Below are 23,484 nucleotides of genomic sequence, written 5' to 3'. Positions count from 1 at the left end.
AACAACGTGTGAATAAAATGATGTGTGTTAACAAAATATTTAGTTTATACATCGATATATTAATAATGAATGTCATGTATGCCACATCAACTCAACAAGTAAGGCATATAGACATATATTCTCAATCAAATCAATTAGACATATATCATATGACATAGATACCTATCGTATTTTACTCGATCGCAACATACCTCAATTATTCGTCTCCAGTCAATGTAGCTTTACGATTCAGTAGAGAAAATGTAGTAGCCCGAATTCCAAATTGGGTAATTAACGGATTAATGGTGATTAAGAAGGTTTAATGTGTAATTTTGACCGTGGTCATGATCGGACGGACCGAAGATGGTTCGGTAGCACCGAAGAGTTCGGACGATCCGAAGTGGGTTCGGTGGATCCGATCATGAGGTGTCAAGAGTTGATCGACACGTCAGTTTACATGCAAGTTCGGATGATCCGAAGTGTAGGTTCGGTGGATCCGATCATGAGGTGTCAAGAGCCGATGGACACGTAGGAGTTCGGATGATCCGAAGTGGGTTCGGTGGATCCGAACATAGCCTATAAATAGTGCTCGGATTTCCTCATTTTGCATTGCAAATTCTTGAGTTGTGTCTCATATTTGAGAGGTTTGGAAGGTTTCTAGGGTTAGTTGTCGGTCGAGCGATAGCCAAGAGCTGCCAGGATTGGTAGCGTAGCGACGCCTGAGTTACGAGGCAATCGACATCAAAGGGCTGTCGACGGACGAAGGTAAACCCTAAACCTTTGGTAGTACTGGTTTTGCTAGTCTAGCATGGTAGTATTGTTCATTGGGTATGCTTTTGATGCGTAGGCTTGTTCTAGACCTGATTAGCGGTGTTGCGTAAGGCTAGGCTTGCTGAGATAGAGGTACGAAAGTACTATCCGAGATATCCTGGTCGAGTATACATCCTTATATGTGTTGCATGATTATGTGGTGCATTGATATATGTCATATGATGCATGCTATTATGTCACGCTTTATGATGCATGTTGCATTTCATGTTGAGCCGTATCTCCTTCGAGATAGCCTTTACTGTTGAGCTGTATCTCTTTCGAGATAAGCTATATCTTGTGGGGCCGCTCAGCCCTGTCTTGTCTTGTGGACGCATGGACACCGAGAGTACACAGTGGCCGACGGGTCCGGAGGGCTTCGGTGATCCGGGACATTTTAGGTCCACGTCTGTTCTTGTAGTGGATGCAGTGACCCAGAGGAGTACCGCGCGGCACTATCCACTTGGCGCCTTTAGACTGAGCATTTTGAGATCCTTTGTGACTCCTATTTCTTGACTACCCTGGTATCATATCATAGCATGTGCATTTCATATAGGTTTGTATACTCATGCTTTTGTACTGGGCGTTCTTATCGCTCACGTCCTCGGTTTTGTTTATCTTGGACACCCCATTCCCACGGGGCAGGCCTCAGGTTGGACAGCTCAGGAGAAGGAGGAGGAGGACGTTGAGTAGCTGGTTGGTTTAGTTCTTCGGTATCTTTTTGTTTCGATATGATTGTACCGTATATTTCAGTTTAGTTGAGTTGTTCTGGATTTTCGATTGGGTTGTATAACTATCTTTTGGTGACAGTTTTCCGCTGTTATCTCTGATTATTATTAATTAAGTTAATTGCATGCTTAGTTTCTTGATTAGTAGGTGATTCTGGAACGGGTCACTACATTTATGGTATCAGAGCATGCTTACGATTTTGGGATATAGATTTCTGTTTTGGGATTTTCGTTGACCATTTTACCATTTTCCCCATTCTATCTTGTAGCGATGGCTGACCACTTTGGTGATGAGAGTAGTCAGGGAAGTGTAGGTCGTTGGGGTGACCAGGACGATCGTAGGCGTCATCGTGAACATCGTCATCGTCGGGATGGTCCTAGGCGTTTTGATTTGCACCGTTTCATTCAGATGGGGCCTAAGCCTTTAGTCGGCGGTGAGACTCCCGATGATGCTGAGGATTGGTTAGAGCGCATGGAGAGTTGTTTCCGTGCATTCCAGTGCACCGAGGAGCAGAGGATGGAGACCCTTAGTTTTCTTCTCGAGGGCCGTGCGCGCAAGTGGTGGCGATCGACTTCTGCACCGATAGTCCAGTCCCAGGGTAGGGTGACTTGGGCCGATTTCCGTGCGGCTTTCATGCAGCTATACTTTCCTCCAGCCCTTCGCCAGGCAAAGACGATTGAGCTCCTGAATCTTAAGCAGGGTAGTATGTCTGTTGATGAATATCAGCAGAAGTTCTTTGAGTTGTTACCTTTTGCTCCTCATATCAGTGGCAGTTCTGAGGCCAAGTATGACCATTTCCTTCAGGGTCTTAACCAGGAGATTTTTGATCGAGTCACTGTCTGTGATAATCCTACTTCTTATGATGGGTTAGTGAACTGGTGTCGCCAGGCAGAGATCAGTCTCTAGCGTGGTAGGGCTATTCTTTCTTCTAGACCTCCGAGTACTTTGAGCCCTCGATCTCAGTCTTTCAAGAAATCTGGTTCTTCTTCTTCTGGATCTGGATCACGGTCTAGCGGTGTTTTCCGCTTTGGTAAGAAGAAGGTTTCTTGTGTACATTGTGGGAAGAAGCATCCATCGGAGCAATGCCGATCAGCCGCGGGAGCTTGTTTTCAGTGCGGAGAGATGGGTCATCTCAAGAAGAATTGTCCTCAGTTGCGAGGTGGAGCAGGATCTGGTTCCGGATCTCAGACGACTGTTCAGCAGAGGAGGCAGGGTCAGGCAGTGGGTAGTTCAAATCTTCGACCTCGTGCCCAAGGTCAGGTTTTTGCGCTGAACCAGGATCAGGCTGCAGATGAATCGGAGAGAGTCATAGCAGGTACTTTTTGTTTATGCGGTATTCTTGCTTTTGTTCTTATTGATACCGGAGCATCACATTCATTCATTTCTGCACGATTTGTTAAGCGTCATAAGTTACCGTATGTTTCTCTAGACGTCATTCTTTCCGTTTCTACCCCGATGGGTCATTCGGTGTTAGCAAAGCGTCTAGTGATGGGTTGTCCCTTAGATTTTGAGGGTAACGAATTGGTTGCGAATCTTATGATCCTGGAGATGGAAGATTTTGATTGTATTCTAGGTATAGACCTATTGACTACTTACCGAGCTACCGTGGATTGTTACCAGAAGCTTGTTCAGTTTCGTACGACTGAGAGCTCTAGTTGGTTTTTCTATGGTGAGGGAGCGCGACCTCCGATGCCAGTGGTATCTGCTCTGAAAGCCTGTCGTGCTTTAGAGGCGGGCGGGGAAGGCTACCTCATCTATGCGATTGATTCATCCACAGGTAGTGTTGGTATAGAGGATATTCCAGTGGTTTGTGAATTTCCTGATGTTTTCCCAGATGAGATTCCTGGTTTTCCTCCGGTTAGAGAGGTGGAATTTGGCATTGAGTTAATGCCAGGGACTGCACCGATTTCTCGTGCCCCCTATCGTCTTGCTCCGTCAGAGATGAGTGAATTGAAGCAGCAATTGCAGGATCTTCTTGATAAAGGTTATATTCGCCCGAGTGTTTCACCTTGGGGAGCTCCAGTATTGTTTGTCAAGAAGAAAGATGGATCTATGCGATTGTGCATTGATTATCGCCAGCTGAATCATGTGACGATCAAAAACAAGTATCCATTACCTCGTATTGACGATTTGTTCGATCAGCTTCAGGGTACCTCTGTTTACTCCAAGATTGACTTGCGATCGGGTTATCATCAGATGAGAGTTAGAGATGATGATATTTCCAAGACTGCATTTCGTACTCGATATGGGCATTACGAGTTTCTAGTTATGCCATTCGGATTGACGAATGCGCCAGCGGTGTTCATGGATCTGATGAATCGAGTCTTTCGGGATTTTCTAGATCAGTTTGTTGTGGTTTTCATCGACGATATCTTGATTTATTCTCACAGTGTGGAAGAGCATATCCAGCACTTGAGGATTGTGTTGCAGATTCTTCGCGAGAAGCAATTGTATGCTAAGCTGAGTAAGTGCGAGTTCTGGATTGATCGTGTAGTATTCCTTGGTCATGTGATTTCCAAGGAAGGAATTTCTGTGGATCCCAGCAAGATCGAAGCAGTGCTGAATTGGTCACGTCCTACGACGGTGGCTGAGATCCGTAGTTTTCTAGGTCTGGCAGGGTATTATCGTCGCTTCATCGTGAATTTCTCTCAGGTAGCTAGACCATTGTCGCAGCTTACTCGGAAGGATGTTCCATTTGAGTGGTCATCTGAGTGCGAAGATAGTTTCAGAGAGCTTCGTCGACTTCTGACTTCTGCACCTGTTTTGGCGTTACCGTCAGGATCTGATGGTTTCAGTGTTTACACCGATGCTTCTTTTCAAGGCTTAGGGTGTGTGTTGACGCAGAATGGTCATGTGATCGCTTACGCATCCAGGGAGTTAAAACCTCACGAGGAGAAGTACCCTATTCATGATCTAGAATTAGCTGCTATTGTGTTTGCGCTAAAGATCTGGCGTCATTACTTGTACGGGGTTAAGTTTGAAATTTTTACTGATCATAAGAGTCTGAAGTATCTGTTCACTCAGGCTGAGTTGAACATGAGACAACGTCGTTGGATGGATCTACTTAAAGATTATGACTGCGAGATCAAATACCATCCAGGTTCTGCGAATCTTACAGCCGATGCTCTTAGTCGCAAGGTGAGAGTCTCTGCACTTCAGACCAGTGCTATGATTAGTATTATCCAGGATTGTTGTTCGTTGGGATTTAATTTCAAACATCGGAAAGGTATGGAGAGCATTCGTGTTGCTACCATTTTATCTGAGCCAGCTTTGTTCGCTCGGATTCGAGATGCTTAGATGTCTGATCTCAAGACTCAGAGATTAGCTCGGTTGGCTGGTGGAGATAGCAATTTCCATTATCAGTCTAATGGTCTTCTGTGTTTGTCTAATCGGGTTGTGGTACCAGAGGATGATACTTTGAGGGAAGAGATCTTGGCTCAGGCTCATCGAAGCAAGTTGAGTGTCCATCCAGGAAGCAACAAGATGTATAAAGATTTGAGGACACGATTTTGGTGGAAAGGGATGAAGCGCATCGTTTATCAGTTTGTTTCCAAGTGTCTTGTTTGTCAGCAGGTTAAGGCAGAGCACCGTCGACCGGGAGGATTATTGTTGAACTTACCTATTCCCGAATGGAAGTGGGAGCATATCGCGATGGACTTCATTACTCACTTACCATTGTCTTCGAGGAATAGTGATGCTATTTGGGTAGTGGTGGATCGACTCACCAAGTCTGCTCATTTTCTGCCTTATAACCGGGATTTCACTTTCGATCGTATGGCTCGATTGTACATTCAAGAGATTGTACGTTTGCATGGGGTGCCAGTTAATATTGTCAGTGACAGAGATCCTCGTTTTACCTCACGATTTTGGGGTAGTTTCCAGGCGGTATTGGGTACGTCCCTAAGTTTAAGTACAGCTTATCATCCAGAGACCGACGGTCAGACAGAGAGGACTATCCGTACACTTGAGGATATGATGCGAGCTTGTGTGATGGATTTCGGAACCGCTTGGCAGGATCATTTGCCTTTGATTGAGTTCGCGTACAACAACAGCTATCATCGTAGTATTGGTATGGCACCATTTGAGACGTTGTATGGGCGACGTTGTCGTACTCCATTATTTTGGGATGAAGTTGGGGAACGACATGTTGAGGGACCGGAGTTAGTCCAGCAGGTTATTGATAAGGTTGCAATAATCAAGAAACGGATTAAGATCGCTCAGGATCGACAGGCTAGTTATGCGAACACCAAACGTCGACCTCTTTATTTTCAGCCAGGTGAGAAAGTGTTTCTCCGAGTTTCACCTTTTCGCAGGATTTTGAGATTTGGTCTCAAGGGTAAGCTGTCTCCGAGATTTATTGGTCCATTTGAAATATTGGAAAGCGTGGGAGATTTGGCTTACAGACTTGCATTGCCGCCGTACCTATCAAGTATTCACGATGTGTTCCACGTATCTTTGTTGAGACGATACATAGCAGATGAGTCTCACATTTTGCCTCCCTCTGAAGTTCAACTAAATTCGGATTTGTCCTACGTGGAACGACCAGTGCGGATTCTCGATCGCAAAGACAAGGTATTGCGGAATAAGATCATTCCTCTTGTCTTAGTTCAGTGGCAGCGCAGAGGCACTGAAGAAGCCACTTGGGAGTTAGAAAGTCGTATGCGTTCGGAGCATCCAGAGCTCTTTTGAGTTGTACTATGGTTGTAATATGGAGGTGTGTGTGTTTTTCTGTTGTAATCCAAATATCAGTTGTATTCAACGGCAATTGAGATGTAATAACGATGTTGTTATTTCAGTTTTTGTTCATCCTATAAACTTGATTTCGAGGACGAAATCTTTTTAAGGGGGGGAGAATGTAGTAGCCCGAATTCCAAATTGGGTAATTAACGGATTAATGGTGATTAAGAAGGTTTAATGTGTAATTTTGACCGTGGTCATGATCGGACGGACCGAAGATGGTTCGGTAGCACCGAAGAGTTCGGACGATCCGAAGTGGGTTCGGTGGATCCGATCATGAGGTGTCAAGAGTTGATCGACACGTCAGTTTACATGCAAGTTCGGATGATCCGAAGTGTAGGTTCGGTGGATCCGATCATGAGGTGTCAAGAGCCGATGGACACGTAGGAGTTCGGATGATCCGAAGTGGGTTCGGTGGATCCGAACATAGCCTATAAATAGTGCTCGGATTTCCTCATTTTGCATTGCAAATTCTTGAGTTGTGTCTCATATTTGAGAGGTTTGGAAGGTTTCTAGGGTTAGTTGTCGGTCGAGCGATAGCCAAGAGCTGCCAGGATTGGTAGCGTAGCGACGCCTGAGTTACGAGGCAATCGACATCAAAGGGCTGTCGACGGACGAAGGTAAACCCTAAACCTTTGGTAGTACTGGTTTTGCTAGTCTAGCATGGTAGTATTGTTCATTGGGTATGCTTTTGATGCGTAGGCTTGTTCTAGACCTGATTAGCGGTGTTGCGTAAGGCTAGGCTTGCTGAGATAGAGGTACGAAAGTACTATCCGAGATATCCTGGTCGAGTATACATCCTTATATGTGTTGCATGATTATGTGGTGCATTGATATATGTCATATGATGCATGCTATTATGTCACGCTTTATGATGCATGTTGCATTTCATGTTGAGCCGTATCTCCTTCGAGATAGCCTTTACTGTTGAGCTGTATCTCTTTCGAGATAAGCTATATCTTGTGGGGCCGCTCAGCCCTGTCTTGTCTTGTGGACGCATGGACACCGAGAGTACACAGTGGCCGACGGGTCCGGAGGGCTTCGGTGATCCGGGACATTTTAGGTCCACGTCTGTTCTTGTAGTGGATGCAGTGACCCAGAGGAGTACCGCGCGGCACTATCCACTTGGCGCCTCTAGACTGAGCATTTTGAGATCCTTTGTGACTCCTATTTCTTGACTACCCTGGTATCATATCATAGCATGTGCATTTCATATAGGTTTGTATACTCATGCTTTTGTACTGGGCGTTCTTATCGCTCACGTCCTCGGTTTTGTTTATCTTGGACACCCCATTCCCACGGGGCAGGCCTCAGGTTGGACAGCTCAGGAGAAGGAGGAGGAGGACGTTGAGTAGCTGGTTGGTTTAGTTCTTCGGTATCTTTTTGTTTCGATATGGTTGTACCGTATATTTCAGTTTAGTTGAGTTGTTCTGGATTTTCGATTGGGTTGTATAACTATCTTTTGGTGACAGTTTTCCGCTGTTATCTCTGATTATTATTAATTAAGTTAATTGCATGCTTAGTTTCTTGATTAGTAGGTGATTCTGGAACGGGTCACTACAGAAAATATAGCTGCATAATCAACATATTCATTTAAATCAATGAAGTCATTTAAAATCAACAATTCAAGTTTCAAAAATCTTTTGAAAATTTGAAAATTTGAAAATTCATATCAAATTGAAATCAGAACATAATTCAATTCCGACTTTGAAAATTAGTTTCTTGTCGGTTATTCTATCTCATATATTGAAATAAAAATCAAATACATGATATTCTAGCGATTCAATAAATAAAAGTTCTGAATCAAGAAGAAAATTACCTTAAAAGAACGCTTTCAACACAAGGATTCCGAATATATAATTTGTTTCGAGTTTTGACAACGTTTCGAAGTAGATTCATATGATAGAACTTGGTTTCCAAACTTTTCTTTCAAAAGTTGCAGAGGAAAGAAGCAAACGTTATCAGCCAAACTCATTCTTATCAACTTTATATATTAGTGTGCACGCTGGGGCACAAAATAAGAGGCGCCATAGCGCACCGAATTCTGCCCGGAACATTTTTCTGCTTAACTGCGTGCGTCGTTCTGTCCGGATGGTTTAAGTCTCGAATTAGCAAAATTGGTCAACATAAATTAAATTTGTAGATATTTGTCTTGAATTTCACTGACCTCACTCAATTTTGAATATTGGATGCGAGAGTTATGCCTATTCTCCCAAAATGTGTCAGTGCAAGAACTTCAACGCATACGATACTCTTCGAGATGATTTTGCCCATATTTCCAAATGGATTTGGACAAAACTCAAAATATGAAAGTTTTAGTAATATGTATTAGCTTTTTAATGAAATTGGTTTCATTTCATTTGGACTAATACTCGTATAATTATGCTAAAAACCGTAACATGTGTCACTTATCTATTGTTGTTTAGCATACTATTTAAACACAAATAAATTACTACTACAATCTTTCTTTATCACAACATATTTTTTCAATTTCATTGTCACTTATATACTTCATACACTTAATAACATGACAAGTTCATAAATTATCGATAATCAAAATATAATTTACGATAATACGATACGAGGCCTTTACAAGAATATACTCGTTGTACTTGAGTTAATTACCATATTTTGGTTAATGATATCGTGAAAAGTATTGACTACTAAAATAATCGATTCAAAATAATATGGACAAGTAACATTTTTTAAATGTAAGTACATATATATTATAATGTAAGTAAATATATATTATAATTAATTTTAATGATATCCTTAAATTTCCTAATTATAGAGATCGTTTAATATTTTTAAATAATATGTGTTTCAGGTGCAGTGTACGTGTGACTTGCTAGTGTGTGTGTGTGTGTGTGTAAAATCAAAAAATCCAGTGGAGCTGTGGAGGTTAGGGATGGCAATGGTCCGGGGCGGGGGCGGGTTTGCCATCCCCATCCCCATCCCCGAATGCCATCCCCACCCCCATCCTCGTCCCAATCCCTGCTTTTTCGGGTTCGGGGAATCCCCAAACCCGAAACTTCGGGGATTAACTTCATCCCCGCCCCCGTCCCCGTTTCAAAAATATTAATATGATAAGACGATGACGGATTCAGAGATTTTCTCAAACCAAAAATTATTATTATCTATTATTATTGGAGATAATTTTAATATTAATATCAATATTAATAATAATATTATTATTAATATTTTAAAAAATAATATTATTATTATTATATTATTAATACTAATAATACTATTATTTTATTATTGATAATATAATTTCGGGACGGGTTCGGGGATTTCGGGGATGGGGATAGTAATCTCATACCCGCCCCAAACTACATCGGGGATTTTTTTAAATCCCCGAACCCGAACCCGAAAAAATCGAGGATCCCCATCCCCGTTTCGGGTTTTCCCCGCGGGGCCCCAAACCCATGGGGAAAATTGCCATCCCTGGTGGAGGTAGTTAAAGTTTCGATCGAAGTTATCCCGCAAGAAGATGATAGTGGATATGATCCAATGGAGAATCAACCAAGCAACTCGATATACATATCATCAAAACTCGTCAATACTCCAGAAAATCAAGTCTTTATATTTTAGCATAGTATATGAATTTTGAACGTTTCGAATTATATTTTCAATCTTCATTTTTTAAAATGCTTATTAAAATTTTAAGTGGCATAATTATAGGCATACTCGTAACTTTCGGAACTTTAATTCCGCATCTTTTTTTGAATAATTTTGTGTTTTTTATATATCCATTACTACTAAAGAGATTAGAAATGACAATCAAATTAATGATTTGATTTTTAAAAATTAGTTTAGTTTATGTATTTTGCACCTGGTACACGTGAAACCCGAAATTTGGATCAGATAGTTTGATATTTAGATGAATAAAAAAATAATTGAAAAACATCATCTCATTTATATAAATGAAAAAATGAAATTCGTCTACATGTAGCAAGAGTTTCAATCGTTTGAGATATTTTATTGTGAACATAAATTTTCAAGTTGTCGATGAAATATGGATGTGATTTAATTAATTTGATTTCATTTATTCCTAACAAAATATTTTTAACCAGTCCAATGTTATATCACCACTTGGAATAACAAGACAAAAAAACTGAAACCAAATATATATGGCAAAAACTTGTGTGAGACGGTCTCACGGGTCATATTTGTGAGACGGATCTCTTATTTGGGTCATCCATGAAAAAGTATTACTTTTTATGCTAAGAGTATTACTTTTTATTGTGAATATGAGTAGAGTTGACCCGTCTCACAGAATAAGATCCGTGAGACGGTCTCACATGAGACTCACTCAATATATATCACATTTTCTTCACTGCTATTATATTACATATTGTTCTTATTATTTTTAAAAAGCTATTACATTATAGATACATAATTTCTGGCATGGTCACATCCATTTCACACGTACGTACCATAAACATCATGATTCAAATAAAGAAGTTTTGGAAGTGGGATTTGAATTTGTCCATGTCCGGAGGAGGCAATGAAACTAAGGCATTGATTCCATGGCTGTCAGGAAAAATCCAACAGATATCCTTCCTATGGCTGGCCACCGGGCAGCTGTATAATGGCTTCCCCCATGGATACTCCACCTGATCAAACCCTAATTTTAGCCATGAACTCACCATATACTCACCACATGGGAGTAATTTGTGTATCTCCATCGAATCTATGACAGATCTTGCGTACTCACTCGTCACTCTCGCCGGAGCCGCTGACACCATTTCCACCAGATTTGAGAACGGCCCGTGTTCTATGTCTGAGCATTTTGCGGATGAATAAGCAAGCAGGACTGCGTTGCCGCAGTATGGCAGAGGCAGAGGTGGGTTATTCAGCCTGGACCTTAAGTCCACCACGTTCAGCAAAGTGGACACTCTGTCTGATTCTTCTTTGTTGTGCTCCTGCATATACGACAAGGCTTTGCATCGCCACACGAGCGCCACCACCACGTCGAAACTGGAGATCTTCTTCTTTGTATCTTTTGTTGCCTTCTGTTTTAGATAGGTGATATCATTTGGTGTGAATTTCAAGATTATGTAGTCCAGTGTTTCCTGTTTACAGTCGAAAACAGGTGGACTGGAATTGGGGAGTTGAGGTTTGAAAAACTCTGGATGTGGATACTCAACAGTGGGCGGAGATCTGGCAGCAAGGAGGCGGCGGTCGAGGCATGGAGTGAAAGGGAAGGGCTTGTCTTCGTCCAATGCTTGGGAAGCTAGAATATCACTGAAGGTTTTAGCACTTATTCCGTCATGCAGTATATGATTCACCGACATTCCAAATGCAAAACCTCCACACTTAAATGATGTTACCTGCAATTGCAATAAACTTCATTATTTCATGCCTCTGTTTTACATATATATATATATATATATATATATATATATATATATATATATATATATATATATATATATGATGCAGCTAATACGATACAGATAGATATATTTGTTAAAGATTGAGATTTTGACTTAACTCATCCTAAATGTTTTCTTAAGGAGGATTGTCCAAGTCCATATATGCAACTCTCAGATATTTTATCCAACCCAACGTTGGATAACTAACACACTCCCTCACTCCAGTTGACAAGACAATGTATGGTCCAACTATGGGCAGTTCATGACTACATAACAATGGAATCTGAACCTGATATAATGTTAAGATTGAGACTTGGAATTAACTCAACTTCAAAATTTTCTAAAATTTTTGTTCAATCCATGTAAAGCATCCGACAATATTCTTTTATTTGTCTCTCTCATCTCATATATAAATTGTTTAGTGTTTATAAGGAAAAAAGTGGTGCCGGGAGAAGATTTATTTGGAAGGTACATATACACTTGTAGTGTTTAGGAACAAAATATATTTTATAATTTAAATTTGTTTCCTTGCGGATGTCTGTTGGCACCGGAGCTGAGAGGAAGTTTTGCTTGCATATAATAACCTGAAAAATGCAGAGCGGTTGATCATCGTGATCATCAGCGGAAGACAGCACCAGATTCTTTAGAGAGTGGACAGCAAGTTGCTGGAATCCCAGATTGGGACAACCCAATTCGCCTATCTCTTCAAGTGAGTACTCAGAAGAGGCCACCACAAAGCCAGCCCCGGCCGAGTTGCACTCTATCTCCAGCCGCCCGGATTCCTGGTTCAGCTTCAGTCTTCCGGCCATGAAGTCGAAGAAGACGAGCACTTTTTCCAGCGCAGTTTTGAGTCTTTTGGCCACAGATTCGGGTGGGAACTTCGGGTCGGTGGAGAAAAAATTGGCTGTGGGGATTCTGTAATTCAGAATTTGATCTATGTTGGACAAGAAGATGGATTTTTTCTCATGAGCTGACTCTTGTGCTGGGAAAACCAGCGTGGATTCTTGGAATGTGACCTTAAGGTCTTGCATGGCAGAATTGGGCAAGATAATTGCCATGGCCTAGTCTTATTTCTGTATGAATTGGACAAAAACCGACAAGTTTTTGTATGAATTGTGCGTATAGAAATGTTATCAGCTACAGCTATTTATTGACAACTCCATGCAGGGTTGATTGTTGAATGGAACCAAGATGGAGCTCCCTCCATAGTGAAATCCCATTTTAATAATATATTTCTACATTGATTGCATCCCAGCACAATAAAGTCCCTTTTTTCCCAAAAAAGAGAAAATTAAATTGTTGATTGTTCGTTTTTTTTTTTTAAGATTTGGTCACATGTGTTGTGATCAAATTTCAGTTTTAGTCTCATATATTCTGATTTTTGGTAATTTGCAATTTTTTCAACGAAAATAATGATGTGAGAATGCACATAAAATTGTTACACTAATTTCGTATCGATGTCACATTAGCATCAGCATCATGTAAGAAAAATGAGTAAAATTGATTAAAAAAGATAGAGGATTGAGATTGCAATTTGAAAACACAGATAGAAAAACTTTATCTTATAAAAAACACAATTTTCTTAAAAAAAATGCATGTGGGTGTATGTATTATATAAAAAAATATTTTTCATGTTCATTAAATCATGAACTGATCCTAAAAGGGGCCCTGCCTTCTTGAATAATTTTTTTTAAAAAAATTAATTGAACATGTTAAATGTGCAACTATGTATGACAAGTATACAAAACTAACTAGTTAAATGTTTTCAATAAATTCTACACTAATCGCACCAAAAGAATGAGAAAAATCGGTTGGGCTTTCTTTTCAATTATATATAAATATGGGCCATACTTTTGGTGAGAAAGCAATTTTCATTAATTAGATAAGTTACTAGGAAGGAAAAAAGTATTTTAAAATATCTCTCGGAAGGTTTATTTCATCATACTCATGTGGGCATTATACTCTTAGACCAAGATTTATCCATGTATATATAGGACTCATTTTTTTTTTTTGAAAATTGAATGTGTGGCAAGATCTTACTCGTTGAAATGAAGTGAGGATAATATCCCACATAAGTCTTTTCTTTCTTTGATTGATTTATTTCCCTATTCAAAAGAATTTCTCCTCTCATTTATCAAAATCTTTTCACAAGTTTTTTTAATATATATATATATATATATATATATATATATATATATATATATTTTCATAAACTCCTTATCAAGACCGGAGTTCGCATGTTCAATTCTTTACCAATTTCGCTTGCTTGGTATTGTTTATCTAGTTAACGTAATTTGTATGCTATTGTATTCTGTTCGAAAATTTATTTAGTGCACATATGAATAACGGCTTCATGTTCCCAAATTTTCAAAATTTAATAAGATAAAATGTTTATTTCCAATCTCCGTTAGTTTCCAAAAAATTGATTATTCAAGTGTGAGATGGATTTATTATGCGATATAAGTAGCAATATTAAGTACTGGTAAATGAATATAATGATATCTAATATTAAACTTTTACTTTCAATTTTACCTTTTTTTCCGTCGGCTTCAAACGTTAGATTTTTTACTCCTAAATAAACAATAAAAGTTCATACTGATTATGGATTTTCTTTAAACAAGGAAATTAAATACCTGATGAAATTTAGTGTTTAATAAGAGTATAATGTTTATATTATGGATTTAAAAAACAATATTAAAGGTAGACAAAAACTTGTATTAGACGATCTCACGGGTCGTGTTTTGTGAGACTGATATCTTATTTGGGTCGTCCATGAAAAAATATTATTTTTTATTGTGAATATCGGTAGAATTGACACAGACAGATAAAGATTTGTGAGATCGTCTAACAAAAATGTAACTAAACATGTCCATAGCAAATATAAATAATAATAAACTTAATACATAATTCACCAAGTGCTAACGTCACTATCTTGTATAGCGACATAAACCTAATTTAACATGAGATAAACCTAAGTTCGATCCTAGCGATTGTGCGGCTGTGCCATCGCACTCTGTAATTTTTTTTAAAAATGCTAACCGATTTAAAAAGTAAAAAAAAAATATTTGAAATATAATTTTTTAAAAAATAATGATAAAAATTGACAAAGAAGTGAAAAAGGGCCTTATCTAGAGTAGCCCACATAATAGTGGGCCTGTCCAGGCTTAGATCGGAGGTTCGTTGGTTTGAGCCTCACTGCAAGGTTTTGAACCGGGTCAGCTCCTGATGTGTTGCAAATGTCTCCTTACCAGTTAACAATGACACAAATTGAGTCACTCGAGTATTATTCAACAATATTATATATATATATATATATATATATATATATATATATATATATATATATATATATATAATAACACCAGTTTTCTTGAATTATTTTGTTTGATAATTTAATTGTTGCTCGTGAATTTAATGTGTCAGGTAATCTATTTTCAATAGTGTTAGAATGAAAGGTGTTAGGTTTATTTTGTTCGACAGATATTATTAAATAATAAATATATCAGAATATGATGTAAAATAGTAAATTAGTGTTTTATCAGAATTAAATGTTGTGCCAGATGTTACAACATCTCGGACAACATCTACACGCAGCGGAAAATTAACTTTTATAGCACAAATTGATTTAAAATAAATAGATGGACAAGATTAAATATGCACAAGTATAAATACTTGTGCAGTGCCTTATGACAAAAATTAATCACTAGAAAACTACAATGTTTACACAAAAACCTAACACTAGTGATTATGACAAAAATCAATTTCCTCAACAAGTTGATAAAATAAAGCTTTCTAAAAACTACAAACAATATTAAAACGTAAATAAGAAAGCAAAACTTGATCCCGAAAAGCACGATCAATTAGATGTAATCTTCAGTCAACATCGTTACGAATGTTGTCTGTAGATGTTGGCAACATTCAGAGCAATACGGGATCACCACTCTTCAAAACACAGCACGTCTCTTGAATAGGATTTTCTCTGAAATTCTGAACGTGCACAAGTGAGTGAATATTGACCGAGGAAGAGAGACCACCACGAAAACTTTCCCACGAAGAAAACTCCAAGAACCTCACACGAAAACTTTCCCACAAAAAAACTCCTCCACTAAAACTCTATGAATTTCTCTTAGTCTCTCTCTCTCTACAATCTTCTCTCTATTCACACTCCATCACCTCACGTTGATACCTCTTATGTATAGCTTGTATCTCTCCTCAAGTTTATCTTTCATAAAGAAATCTATAAGATATGATAAACAAGAATTTTAATAGAAACAAATCAATAATATCATATCATGTAAATCACTATCATAAATATTATATCTAGAAGATATTTATCACAAAGATAATATCTGGAAAAGTAAAACAAAATATTCTACATGGTATTATATCACAATAAAATCTTAACATAATTATCTAGAAAGACAAAACTACAATTAAATATTATACTCAATCAAATCAACAAGGAAAAGATAATATTAGGGAAATCAATTTAATATGAAAATTATATTTCCCTTCAATCTCCCCCTTTTTGCCTTTCTGGACAAAATCAAATCAAACTCAATTTTTCAATTGACCTCTAGTTAACTCCTCCTTAATATCAGAATTTTTCTCCCCCTGAATAAAACCAAGTTGGTACGGGTGTTGTTCGTTGTGTGGGCAACACTTGAGACAACACCTGCAAAAATCATTAACCGTTCATTAAAACGGAAACACATCAGGGCAACAGAATCTTAACAAAGCAGAACATTAAAAACGAAATCAAGCAAAGGTATCAAATAGATGGTATCACGTGATCCTTTCAATTCACAGTCCCTTGAGTTTGAGTCGCATCTTCTCCCACTTTTTGTCCAGAATGGACATCTATCTTTATAGTCAAACGATAGTCAAAAACTAAGTTATCATAAGAGACAATATCAGCTTTAGTCCGTAATCACTATCCAAAATTACTGAGATAATTGCGTCAAATATCATTTCAAAAAAAATTCCAGAATTGAAACCCACATCGATTTTAACACCACTGGACCATCAAAAATCACAAATATTGGATTTCTAGCAAAATCCGGATTTTCATCGAATTTTTTTTTGTTGAAATACGCATACCCTCTTGACCAACAAAATTCACAATGTTATGTTTATGCATGACCTATTTATGCCTAATAACAGAATGTAACAGAAATGAAACATGGAAACAAATATGAGATATGTTCACAAATGAAGTGTTGGCACAAATGTTGGCAACATCATCTGACAACACACACAATTCCAGAAAAACAATTTTGATTTAACTTTACATTTGATGATTTAACAACTTTCTGATCATAGAAGTGGTAGCTCCTACACTAGAAGAACGGTCTTCTTAAGGACTCCTCTAGGTAGCTTTTTCTAATTTCTTCTATTTTACATTCTGTATGAAATTCAGAAAAGGTAGCTCCCACACTAAAAGCACAATCTTTATTGGACTCTTTTAGGTAGCTTTTCCCATCTTTTCTTCTGATACAGAGCATATGCATAATTGATTTTTCTTTTTACTCAATATTTTCAAGTCACTTTTCGTATGTGATAATGTCATGGAGTACATGAACATCCTTCAACTACTTTGTGATTTAATCAGATTATTAATCATATCCAAGTGTGTTAAGTTTAGATAGAACAAGAAATTGTAAGTGCAACAGAAGATTATACAACACTGTGATAACACATCATATAACAGTATGAATATAATGCAGAATGCCGAGATCCTAAAAATGCACATGCATGTTAGGTGTTGTCCGAGATGTTGTAACATCTGAGATAACATCTATGAATGATCACACAGAACACATGCTAAGAGATTTCCTAAGGTTGGAGAATCTCTCAAAGTCTAATGATTTTGTGAATATGTCAGTCAGTCAAATTCAATTCGAATCAATCTTTTTTCTACTAAATCTCGAATAAAGTGGTCTCTAATGTCAATGTGTCTAGTTCGAGAGTGTTTTACTGGATTTTTTCGAGATATCAATTGCACTAGAATTATCGCAGTATCTGATTTCTCTCTAATGAAACTAACCCATGAAATTTGTGAGAAATTATCAACATAGACTTGAAAAAATAAGAATCTCACCTTTAGATTTCTGAATAAAAAGGTTTTGTCTACCTCACCTCGTTTGAAGCCAATTTACAATAGATATTCACTCAATCTGTGAGTATAAGGAGCTCATGCAAATAAGTTCAGTCATCTTTCGGTAATCCACTTTTTCTTTCTGTCGAGTTTGGACACCTTCATGCATACTTCAAATTATTTGAGATGATGGATGATTTTTCTGAATTTTACTTGGAATATTCTGTCCATCATCGTTATTCGTTTCGTCCTCAGCTTTAGTGACTTTAGTGTCAAATGTTGTGTCAGATGTTGCAACATCTGGGGCAACATCTGCATTTTCCAGTGATATTGAAATTTCCAGAAACACATCCACATCATCTTCAGCTGTTTTCTTTTTGAGATCTGCAAGGTCATCAAAAACAATATTAATGGATTCCATAATAGTCCTAGTTCTAAGATTAAACATCCGATAAGCACGACTATTACTGGCATATCCTAAAAACAAACACGTATCACTCTTTGAGTCAAATTTTGCAAGTTGATTCCTGTCATTCAAAACATAGCACACACAACCAAAAACATGAAAATATTTAAGGTTAGGCTTCTTTCCCATAATTATCTCATAGGATGTCATAGTCGAACCACTTCTCAAATATGCCCTATTTGAAATATGACATGCGGTGTTAAGGGCTTCTGCCCAAAAACGCTTTGAAATGCACTTTGAAGTCAACATCACCCTTGCCATTTCTTCAAGTGTTCTATTCTTACGTTCGGCTATCCCATTTTGGTGTGATTTCTTTGGAGCATAAAATTCATGTGAAATACCTTTTTTGTCACAAAAAGATGAGAATGAGGAGTTTTCAAATTCCTTACCATGGTCAATCTTTATCCTTGTCACCTTCAAATTATGAAAGTTTCTAATCCTTGTGACCAATTATTTTAAATACATTGAAAGTGTCTGATTTCTCCCTAATGAAACTTATCCATGAAAACTGTGAGAAATCATCAACAAAAACAAATGAATACTTCTTACCTCCAAAACTTTCCACTTCCACAGGACCCATAAGATCCATATGTAGTAACTCCAGACAACATGTTGTCCCAGATGTTGGCAACACTGGGTGCGACACATGCGTCTGTTTTCTTTTTTGACAATCTCCGCACACAAATGGTATATCAAATGAAAGATTAGGCATACCTCGTACTGAATCGTACTTACTCAAGTTCTTTAAGGTTTTGAAGCTTGCATGTCCGAGTTTTTGGTGCCAAAGGTCAAGTTCGGTGATTTGCACATGTTTGCATGAAAGATCTTCACCTATTTGGTAGAAATTATCCGAAGACCTTGTACCTGTCATAATGCACATATTAGTTTCATCAAAAACTTCACAAGTATGTCTATCAAACTTAACAAGCAAATTATCATCACACAATTGGCTTATGCTTATCAAATTCGAATTTAATCCTTCAACATGAATCACATTGTGGAGCTTTGGTAGTCCTTCCACATTTAAAGTTCTCTTTCCCACAATCTTTCCTTTAGCTCCCCCTCCATATATTACTCTACCACAATTTTGTTCAACATAATCGATGAGATGTTCTCTTGAACCTGTCATGTGGCGTGAACTTTCACTATCAAAGTACCAATGACCTGCAGTGTTAGTTCTCAATGAAGTATAGACAATATTACAGTGAGTTTTTACTTTTGGTACCGAAATTTGTCTTACTGTAGGTCGATGGTGGGAGGTGTTGCGGGAAATGTTGGACAACATTCCGGGCAACATCCGACTCAACTTTCGATTCAAGCAGTCATCCCGGAGTTTAAAGCAGTAGGTCCTGATATGTCCAGGCTTAAAGCAGTATTGACATACGTACCTTCATTTTCTTCTCTTAGGGACATGTGTAGTATGTTGTCTTTTTGGTGGAGATATTTTGATCGGCGGTTTGGATTGTGGTTGTGTGGATGTATCATCCTTTCCCTTCACAAAGATAGTCGACTTGGAAGATTCACCAATCTCAAACACATTTTCTTTGAAGCCTAAGATTTTTTTGTCATCTTTTCCCATTAAAAGTATGGAATCAAACTTGGATGTGCTTGAATTAAACTTGGACAAAGTTTCTGTTGCCTTTTGAAGTTCTTCTTTGGTTTTACCAAGTTCCAATTTTTTTTTGCTCAAAATTACCTCAAGTTTGGCAACTACGGCTTTTAGATCAATGTTCTCCTTCATAAGACTTGAGTTCAACTTGTTTCTTCTGGTCCAATCTTCAAACAACTCTTCATAAAGCTTTTGCACACTCTCAAGAGTGATTTCTTCATCATCAGCTTCCACACCATCTTCATTGAAATTTCCAGAAGACGTGGATTTCATACAAACTGATTTTTCGCAGATGTTGCGGCCAGGAGTGGCAACACCTAGGGCAACACCTAAAGGATTCATCTGCAGCCAGCGATTTTCTGTCAACAGTGCAGTCAAGGAGGTGTCCATTAGATATTTCTGTCAAACAAAACAAAAACCAGAATCAGCACTTAGTATATCAAGAGTAGGCTCTGATACCACTTGTTAGGTTTTTTGTCCGAAAGATATTATTAAATAATAAATATATCAGAATATGATGTAAAATAGTAAATTCGTGTTTTATCAGAATTAAATGTTGTGCCAGATGTTACAACATCTCGGACAACATCTACACGCATCGGAAAATTAACTTTTATAACACAAATTGATTTGAAATAAATAGATGGACAAGATTAAATATGCGCAAGTATAAATACTTGTGCGGTGCCTTATTGCAAAAATTAATCACTAGAAAACCACAATGTTTACACAAAAACCTAACACTAGTGATTATGACAAAAATCAATTTCCTCAACAAGTTGAGAAAATAAAGCTTTCTAAAAACTACCAACAATATTAAAACGTAAATAAGAAAGCAAAACTTGATCCCGAAAAGCACGATCAATTAGATGTAATCTTCAGTCAACATCGTTACAGATGTTGTCTGTAGATGTCGGCAACATTCAGAGCAACACAGGATCACCACTCTTCAAAACACAGCACGTCTCTTGAATAGGATTTTCTCTGAAATTCTGAACGTGCACAAGTGAGTGAATATTGACCGAGGAAGAGAGACCACCACGAAAACTTTCCGACGAAGAAAACTCCAAGAATCTCACACGAAAACTTTCCCACAAAAAAACTCCTCCACTAAAACTCTATGAATTTCTCTTTGTCTCTCTCTACAATCTTCTCTCTATTCACACTCCACCACCTCACGTTGATACCTCTTATGTATAGCTTGTATCTCTCCTCAAGTTTATCTTCCATAAAGAAATCTATAAGATATGGTAAACAACAATTCTATTAGAAACAAATCAATAATATCATATCATGTAAATTACTATCATAAATATTATATCTAGAAGATATTTATCACAAAGATAATATCTAGAAAAGTAAAACAAAATATTTCACATGATATTATATCACAATAAAATCTTAACATAATTATCTATAAAGGCAAAACCACAATTAAATATTATACTCAATCAAATCAACAAGAAAAATATAATATTAGGGAAATCAATTTAATATGAAAATTATATTTCTCTTCAAAAGGAAATATTTTAACGTAAATTGTAACTTTTCAAGTTATTCACCACTAGAAAAAATTTGTTTGTGTGAGACAGTCTCACGGTTCGTATTTTGTAAGACGGATCTTTTATTTGGATCATCCATGAAAAATATTATTTTTATGTTAAGATTATGACTTTTTATTGTGAATATCGATAAGGTTGACCCGTCTCACATATAAAGATTCGTGAGACTCTCTTACGAGAGACCTACTCCAAATGGGTCGGCCTAGACTTTTCTCGGAGGAGAGAACAAAATATCTGATAAATGGACTTGGTAAAGAAACACCGGATAATCAAACAATAAAGATGAAAGATAGAGTATTTTTTATTTTGTGAGCCGGTAAATCTGATTCATACCTAACATTAGAAATAATACTTTTGATATAAAAATAATATTTTTTCATGATTTGTGATATTGGTTTCTAAGAGTTTTTTTGAAGACAAAAACTTTACACTAACAATACATACATAATAATTCAAGAAATTTTGGTGTCAATCATATAGCTAGAGTTGAAAATAAATTAACAATGCAATTAAGTAAGTGCTGTTTTTATCTATGTATTATCAGTACAATTATTATTACCTGAATAAGGTTGTTTGATTTCAATCCAAAGAGTCACATATAAACACTAATCTGAGGGGCACGTAGATGCTAAGAATACCAAAAGCTCAAGTAGAAGTGAATGTGAATATACCGAATAATTAATTGTTGCAAAAAAAAAATTGAAGTTTCAAAAGCGATGTAAGCTCGCAGTTAACTTGAATTGTCGAAACTCCTCCAACTATGATTGCACCAAGTGATTGAAGACAGTGATTTGATTTTAGTTGTATATTGGTAGTACATAAAACATCGTACTAATTGTTTTTTTTTTATAGTATCATTTAGTTGTATGAGGTTGTAAAAAATATAGCAAATATTTAAATTCTTAATTTAGTTTTACTTTTTTTCTTATGGTGTAGGTTTTTATAAAACGGTCTCACGAATCTTTATCTATGAGGTAATAGTTTTAACAAGAAAAGTAATATTTTTTTATGAATGACCTAAATAAGAGTCTGTTTTACAAAATACGACATGAAAGACCGTCACACGTAAATTTTTACCTTTTTTTATGACATGAAAACTTACAATTTTATTTTTCGATTGTATATTGTAATATGTTAATTACGCTGATCAAATAAATCGCAATAAAGCAAACACGGGCTAAGAATTTTCCAGACGGTCACAAATCTTACAATAAAAGCATAAACAAAAACAATATATTATGAGTGAGCGACAATAATGGTCTTTCAAATTTAGATTCATTCAAACAAAAGAACCGCCGTTGATCCGAATGATTTGTCCATTAACCCACGCGCCACCGTCACTCACCAAAAACCCGACCAGCGGTGCCACGTCGGTCGGCTGGCCCAATCGACCCATCGGACAAGCGTCCACCAACCTCTGGACCATTTCTTCGCTCTTGCCAGCAAAAAAAAGATCCGAAGCAACCGGCCCAGGAGCCACGCAGTTCACAGTGATCCCACTCCCCTTCAATTCCTTCGCCGCAATCTTCGTCATCGTCTCCACGGCGGCTTTTGAGGCGGCGTACGCCCCGTACCCTGGTATCAGTGAGCCCACGAGCGAAGATGTGATAAACACTATCCTCCCTCCGCCGCCGCGCGCCAGCCGCTTCGATGCCTCGCGGCAACAAAGGAACGAACCTTTGGTGTTCACGTCGAATGTCGTTTCCCAGACTTCGACGGTCGTATTGGCTATGGATGGGAACGTTGAATCTAAGGTCCCGGCGCAGTTCACCATGATGTGGGCCGGTGCGCCGAATTCTTGCTCTGCTCGATCGAAGAGATGCTGGACGTCCGTTTCGCTGGATACGTCGGCTTTGACTGCTATAGCGACCGTAGACGAAGGCGATTTGGAGTTAAACTCTGCGGCTATGAGATCGGCCTGGGTTGAGCTGGTAACGTAGTTGATGACGACCTTGGCCCCAAGGGATCGAAGGTGAGTCGCGATTGCACGTCCGATTCCTCGTGAAGCACCGGTTATTATGGCTACTCGGCCGTTGAGTGGCGGAACATCGACGGCGGTGCTTGTTGCCATGGTCAATCGAACAGTCTCGATGATTGTGGAGAGGTTTTATACGATG

The 23,484-nt window shown here is 37.9% G+C and overlaps 2 protein-coding genes across 2 annotated transcripts; both read right to left on the bottom strand.

Annotated features, from left to right (window-relative positions):
- Nucleotides 1–10,277: 10,277 nt before the first annotated feature.
- On the bottom strand, nt 10,278–12,822 carry LOC140818493 (acyltransferase GLAUCE-like). Its single transcript, XM_073178461.1, has 2 exons — nt 12,218–12,822; nt 10,278–11,588 (listed from the first exon to the last, which is right to left on the bottom strand). Exons 1-2 carry the CDS (start codon nt 12,689–12,691, stop codon nt 10,707–10,709), a joined length of 1,356 nt encoding a protein of 451 aa, XP_073034562.1. The 5' UTR covers nt 12,692–12,822; the 3' UTR covers nt 10,278–10,706.
- Nucleotides 12,823–22,529: 9,707 nt separating this feature from the next.
- LOC140818187 (NADPH-dependent aldehyde reductase-like protein, chloroplastic) lies at nt 22,530–23,438 on the bottom strand. Its single transcript, XM_073178072.1, has one exon. The coding sequence runs from the start codon at nt 23,436–23,438 to the stop codon at nt 22,647–22,649; it is 792 nt and encodes a 263-aa protein (XP_073034173.1). The 3' UTR covers nt 22,530–22,646.
- Between the last annotated feature and the right edge of the window lie 46 nt (nt 23,439–23,484).

This window comes from Primulina eburnea, chromosome 17, assembly GCF_022965805.1.
Source record: "Primulina eburnea isolate SZY01 chromosome 17, ASM2296580v1, whole genome shotgun sequence".
NCBI lineage: Eukaryota > Viridiplantae > Streptophyta > Magnoliopsida > Lamiales > Gesneriaceae > Primulina > Primulina eburnea.
Note: the sequence above shows the minus strand (reverse complement) of the source record. Positions and strands in the feature narration are given on the sequence as shown.